The 6,553-nt window shown below is 42.8% G+C and overlaps 1 protein-coding gene across 6 annotated transcripts; it reads left to right on the top strand.

The window, feature by feature from the left end:
- The first annotated feature begins 10 nt into the window (after positions 1 to 10).
- Positions 11 to 4,855, top strand: LOC120829458 (isocitrate dehydrogenase [NAD] subunit gamma, mitochondrial). 6 transcript variants are annotated; one of them, XM_078090185.1, is made up of 11 exons: positions 11 to 117; positions 1,358 to 1,405; positions 1,872 to 1,969; positions 2,122 to 2,237; positions 2,766 to 2,826; positions 2,970 to 3,102; positions 3,186 to 3,319; positions 3,412 to 3,514; positions 3,726 to 3,872; positions 4,119 to 4,274; positions 4,356 to 4,855. In XM_078090185.1, exons 4-11 carry the CDS (start codon positions 2,171 to 2,173, stop codon positions 4,455 to 4,457), a joined length of 903 nt encoding a protein of 300 aa, XP_077946311.1. In that variant the 5' UTR covers positions 11 to 117; positions 1,358 to 1,405; positions 1,872 to 1,969; positions 2,122 to 2,170; the 3' UTR covers positions 4,458 to 4,855. The 6 variants fall into 6 exon arrangements, with proteins under 6 accessions (XP_077946311.1, XP_040049500.1, XP_077946299.1 ...); XM_040193566.2 differs by having other exon boundaries at positions 27 to 692; XM_078090173.1 differs by lacking the exon at positions 11 to 117 and adding an exon at positions 412 to 692 and having other exon boundaries at positions 1,358 to 1,672.
- The last annotated feature ends 1,698 nt before the right edge of the window (positions 4,856 to 6,553 follow it).

Here is a 6,553-nt window from a genome sequence, read left to right as displayed (position 1 = left end):
CCAACTACCAGGGTGATGATAATGACGGTTAGAAGAAGATCATAAAGCCAGAGTAGAATTTCTCCAAGTGGCCCAAAACTGAACCGCCGTTATTTGTTCGCTATCAGTCTGAGTCTGGTAATATTGCGTCTTGCATTTTAACATGGGAACGCGATGTTTCGTCGATAATGATACTATTACGCTATCGAACTACTGTCATGGCAAACCAACACCGATGCTGCCGAATAACGAATACAGCAGTGCAAATATAACGTTAGGTGATGAAGACCAGCGAAAAAAAACACATTAATACATCAACATTAACTTGAATAGAATATAAATGACTGGGTGGTGTAACAGGTAGCATTAAAATGATAGGACGGTTCATGTTAAATCGTGAGTGTTAATGTTGCCTCCCGGTGGTTCAACACAGTATCGGACAGAAAAATTGCCACGGGAAAAAAAATGGGGGAATAAAACTAACTAGGCCACCAGGCCTTCGAGCCTGTGTATTAAAGTTACCATGGTGACACGATGCTAGCTGGAAGTATAGAAAGCAAAAAAATGGAGAGAGAGAGAGAGAGAGAGAGAGAAGGAGATTAATGCCCCTGTGTGTCCCTCACTCATCCCCGGGAGGAGTGGACGTGATGGCCCGGTCAGTGTGCTCGCTCTCCGGAGCACTAAAGCTTGTGTTCGGCAACCGGTCGACCAGGGTAGGATCAGTCTCTCAGTTCACCAGCAGATAGTTAACGTTCATTGTTAAAAAACGACCTTTTGCTTTCGGTTGCTTTAAATATTCGTAGTGGTTTAACGCTGGTCTTGGTTGGACAGTGGTAGCTAAGCTGCTTAGAGGTTGGTTGGTTAACGGGGCGCGCTTGGTTAATGTCGCTGTCCTTTCAGCACCACTCGGTTTAAAAAGAGAACCTACCGATACTTCTCTGTTTGTTAAAACTGTAAATGTTTACTTCAACTGGTCCCTGCAGGTCATGAATCATTTAAACAGCATTACAACAGGAGCGCAGTCGACCAGTGGTGGAGTCAGTTAACGTTATAATAAACAAGTAAAATCCTTGAGTTCGTAACATTAAGTAGTGAAAGTATTATCATCATTGTAGAAAGAACGGTACAGAATTTGAAAATTTGACAAATACTTTCATACTTCTGGTAATCTGAATATGGAAAGTAACCTAGTAATCCAGTGGAGTAAAACGTACAATGGTGGTTTCTAAAGTAGAGTAATATCATAACCTCCCCTATCTGCACATACACACTTTATTGTCACTGAAGTTTAACATCCAACTAGAATGTTATACAGCAGAAGCTCAGAGTAATTTAACCCTTTTTTCTGCAAATAACCACCTTTTCTCTGTATTTTCAGTTTCATGGTGCAGCGACGTTTGATCGGAGACACAATTCGACTCACACTGTGAGTTGTTCAGTATATAAAACATGTTTTCTTAAAGGAGTTCAAGCAACAACTACCTTATGGCCTCATAAGCCCCCCACCTTGTGGAATTCAACATGTCTTTAGGCATGTCCACAAGAGCACCGACATTGTTTGGTCCCACTAATGTCCCGGCATTGTCATCAAGAAGCTGCAGGTCAGCATGTGTCTTCCTCTCTTCTTTGTCCCACTAAACTCCCTGTTTTCTCTCCTCCGTTCTCAATCCCTCCTCCCTCACGCCAGGCCATAGTGAGTATGCTTACTTACGTTGCACACACAGACATGTACCATACGTCTAATTAGAACTTCTCATAACCGCTAAAGGATTACAAGCGTGTGTCTTTGTAACAGCTTAGAGTCTTCTCAGTAGTTTTGAGGAGAAAGCGTCTACTGCGTCGCATGAGGAGGAGTTCAAATTTCATTGTTTGTGTGTGTGCTCGCGTTACAGCCTCCCCCGGCGCGGTATGGAGGCAGGCACACTGTAACACTGATCCCTGGTGACGGCATCGGACCAGAGCTGGCAAAACACGTGTGTGAACTTTTCCGGTGAGTATTCACACACACACACACACACACACACACACACACATATACACATATTGTTTGAATTAAGTCAGTAACAACACTCATACTCTCGGGCCACTACGTGACTAAGCTCTGTGATATCAAAGGAATCTCCATCTGTTCTCTATTATGAGGTTCTGCTGTGTGCCAGTGGACTTTGAGGTTGTCGATGTGGACTCATCCATGGCCTCAGAAGATGACATTGATGATGCCATAATGGCGATCAGACGCAATGGAGTAGCACTAAAAGGTTAGTGTTTTATATGAAACGTGTCCATACAAGGACATCAATGTTCATGTGGGTCAGCTGTTGCTAATCAATTAGGCCCAGAGAGCTAAACATAGCCCTGTGCAATATCACAGCCAATACATCCCAGGAAAAATTCGAAATGGTCATATGGTACAATCAAAACCTTTCAAAAAGCTGTGGTTGTGGCGCTAGAGCAAAGCTCATTTAATCACAGAAGCAATTAGGTTTCATTCCCAGGATATCATGAATGTCTGAAATTTCATCGAGTTTTCAGTCTAAAAGAGCGACATAGTCATCATGTAACCCACGCTGAGAGAGATGAAAGATTCTCTAAGAAAAGTTATGTTTATTTATGGTACTTACATTGCAGATGACAAAAAGAAAAAGCTCTTGTGAGTGCGAGTCATTTCAACCAGTTACCACGATAGAAAATACTAAAAGCTCGCTTAGATTTTCAGCATTTGTAAAGAAGAAGTCCGGACATTCTGATATTCTGATTTTTAGGTGTAACTTTGCTTGTTTATCCAGGTAACATTGAAACCAACCACAACCTGCCACCATCCTACAAGTCCAGGAACAACCTGCTGCGGTGACTTTTTTTTAATCTTTCATCACTTTCACCACCGTCAGTGCATCTCCTTCTCCTATTCCATCTGTCAACATCTTTCTGCCTCTCCATTCATCTGTTCTATCATTTCCTTCTGTCCTCTTCATCTCATCCTCTCTGAGCAGCACCACTCTGGATCTCTATGCGAATGTGATGCACTGCCAGTCTCTACCAGGAGTGCGGACGCGACACAGAAAGATCGACATCATGATCGTCAGGGAGAACACAGAGGGCGAGTACAGCAGCCTGGAGCACGAGGTGTCTGTTCGCAATCGCACCGTTGGTGAAATACGAAAACCATAACCAATCCGGGCCTAGCGTGCATCTCTTTCTCTCTGCAGAATGTACCGGGCGTTGTTGAATGTCTGAAGATCATTACCAAGACCAAATCTCTGCGCATCGCGGATTACGCATTCCAAACTGCTCGGGCCAAAGGACGGCGACTAGTCACTGCTGTGCACAAGGCTAATATCATGTCAGTCTCTGACCGCTGTCTCTGCGTGATTTTGTTCATCTGTCTCTTTAAAAACACATGACACATCCTAATGTGTGTGTTTGTTGGAGCAGGAAGTTGGGTGATGGCCTCTTCCTGGAATGCTGTAAAGAGGTTGCGAGCGGTTATCCTGAAATCTCCTTTGAGAGCATGATTGTGGACAACACCACCATGCAGGTAGCTATGACCGAGGTCATCAGATGTTATAGTCTTTATATCAGGTTCACTCACTCGCATTTCTGTTGGTAAATACATCCAAAGGCTTACATTTAATACAGAGTTTCTATAGTTGCATTATACATTAGCTTGGGACCCTTAATTATAGTTGAAGAAACAAAGTTCTAACGTAAGAGTTTTCTGATATTCTGTTTTGACTTGTTGGTATCAGCTGGTTTCCAGGCCCCAGCAGTTCGATGTGATGGTCATGCCCAACCTGTATGGAAACGTCGTGAGCAATGTGTGCGCTGGGCTCGTTGGGGGACCGGGTCTGGTGCCTGGAGCAAACTACGGAGAGAACTACGCAGTGTTTGAGACAGTGAGACGGGTCACGTCAAGCAAGAGGGAAAGGGACATCTAAGAGTATTTCTTTGGAGTTGGGTTTCTGATCTCCCCTTGAAGTTGTTTTGGTCTGCGCCGCTTCCTGAGGGAAATATCCTCACTTTTAAGCTCCTAAATGCTCCACCATGTCTATCAGCTTGTTTCCTATTTTTCAACAAAGTGACATTGTGTTAATAATCACATGTTAAAGGTGCTACTTCCTTACATGGTGTTCTACGTGCAGGGCACCAGGAACACCGGGAAGAGTATTGCTAACAGCAACACAGCCAACCCCACGGCCATGCTGCTGGCCTCCTGCCTGCTGCTGGATCACCTCAAGCTCCACGACTACGCCAGCATGATCCGCAGAGCCGTTCTCTCCACCCTCACTGAGACTAAGGTACTGTCACGTCCCACTAATGGCAGGTAATCAGAAAAATAATAATATTCACATTGTTTTGTCATCTCCTTTGTCCTCCAGCTGCACACTGCTGATCTGGGAGGCCAAGGCTCCACCTCAGAAGTGCTCCAGCGTGTCATGAATGCAGTTCAGAGCACCGGGCCCCGGACGCTGAGCATGTAGAACAAACATGTGTGCCTGTCTTTAGTTGTTCTTCAATGCACTTTCAGAAAAACAGCAAGTTTGGGGATTACTATACTGATATAAAATGTAATGGTTTTTTTTTTTTATCTTAGTAGAGTTTCCTCTCCTCCCGACTGTTTATGCACTTCTTTTCAGTTTACATCCTTTACCTGAGCCAACCATCATGCTGTTCCCTGTGTGAGACAGACCCAATGCTACACCTGTTTTCTGTTACACCCAATCCTTTACATGTTTATTAGTTCTTTAATGTATTTAGTATGACGTGAAACCAGTTATATTTCATACGTTTAAGTTATTTCATCCAAACAGATGTTTTACTACTGAATGTAGTAGGCATTGATGAAGTTAGTAAAGACAATAAAATCCATGTCCCCGTAGTTTGTTTTCAGAATCATCTGTGGTAATCCATACACATATTAATGCATGCAGCATTGGCTTGTTTAGACCACACAGAGTCCACATTTACTTGAGTCCTCCCCACCTGTTGTTGAGTCTGTTGTAACTGAGTGAAATGTTTTAGGAGTTGTAGCTGTACTATTTGTGCTGCACACAAGCTCCAGAATGGGACAGCTGCAACTGATGCAAATAATTGATTCAGTTATAGTACATTATTTTAAATTACTTGAGTATTACCTGTTAATGTTAGATCGTTTCAAGCATGATTAACTGACTTTCTAAAAAAACTCAAATATGTTTTTTTAGCAACAAGTTAAGAATTAAAATCTAAATAACTCAAATGGATGTGTAGTAATTATAGAGGTCTATGTGTTATTAATTAAGGTTCTGATATAATCATTTCTATTTACTGCCAGCCTACTTTTACCCTTCTCACATTGCAAGCAAGGTGCGTCGTACTGATGCACTGGAAAAGTCCACCTTCCTCCTCTCAGCTGAAGGTGGCCCAATTCTTTATGAAATCCCCCAAAAATAAACATCTCATTTATGGCTCCAACGTAACATTTTCTAAAATAAAATCTAAAGTAAAATATGGCTTCAATCTGAAGACACGTGTAGTTGCAGTGGTTAATCAAATGTCTTTATTGTCCTTATTTAAGGATCTTTCACTCCACTGAACCTGACTTCAAAATAAATGAGAATCAAAATGAATTGTATCTTGCTCGGCTCAACCTCTTGCTTCTAAGTCATGTTGCTCTTTCCTGTAATATGTCTGGGTCCTCTCTCATGGTGTCAGCATGTACAGTATCTCCCTCTCTTCTGCTGTCCCTCCTCCACTCCCTCGCACGTGTCCGCTGTCTCCTTTGCTTAACAGGAGCAGTCTGCGTTCTCATTGACCATCTGCTACAACTTTTACTTGTAGTAGGATTTTGGTTTGCTCCGGTCTCTACCGGCGGAGCGAGATTCAGTTCACACATGGCGGATTAAACATTTCTCTAATAAGAATATCAAGGCAGTTTAGTGTGACAATTCAAATGAAGGTGTTCTGTCTCTATGTTAGTCTGCCGCTGAAAAGAACAACAACAATTGCAACATCGGCTAGATTAAACAACTTTATAGTGACTCTGGAATAGACGATAAAAAAATATGCGTTAATATATTTTCTGTACCAATGCTGTGGGAAAAACATCTCTACTGGAGTTAAAGCTCACCGATGGAGCTTTTTGCAGACCAAAGAATTCCCTTTCATAATAATAATATCAAAATAATGAAAAGAAACAGCTTGAGCAGCCTGTGTGAGTGTGTGTCCATGTTTCTGTGTGCATGTTTAAGGTCGCTCTGTGGGCCCCTCAGTAATGAGGGAGCAATCGGGGTAGGCCAGTTGAATACTGCAGAAAGAGAGATGGAATGCATTGGAGACAGAGGGGGGGGACCAGGGAGCAGGGGTGAGAAAAGGGCAACTCTCTTGTTGCTTCCTACTCATTTATCTCCATGAAGCGTAACATCCCATCTGTCACAACATCTGACGCTTTGTCTCCTCTCTATCTAACAAATCACACGTATCAGTTGAATGTTTGCCTGAAAGGTCTTTGATCATTTTTGGGAGGCTACTGACAGAAATATCATTTGATCTGATGGCGCACGGACCCTCTTTGCACTTCTGTCCTGCACTGAATCTG

This window comes from Gasterosteus aculeatus, chromosome 2 (assembly GCF_964276395.1).
Source record: "Gasterosteus aculeatus chromosome 2, fGasAcu3.hap1.1, whole genome shotgun sequence".
Lineage (NCBI taxonomy): Eukaryota > Metazoa > Chordata > Actinopteri > Perciformes > Gasterosteidae > Gasterosteus > Gasterosteus aculeatus.
The sequence above is the reverse complement of the archived record's forward strand: the minus strand, read 5'-3'. Positions and strand labels throughout refer to the sequence as shown.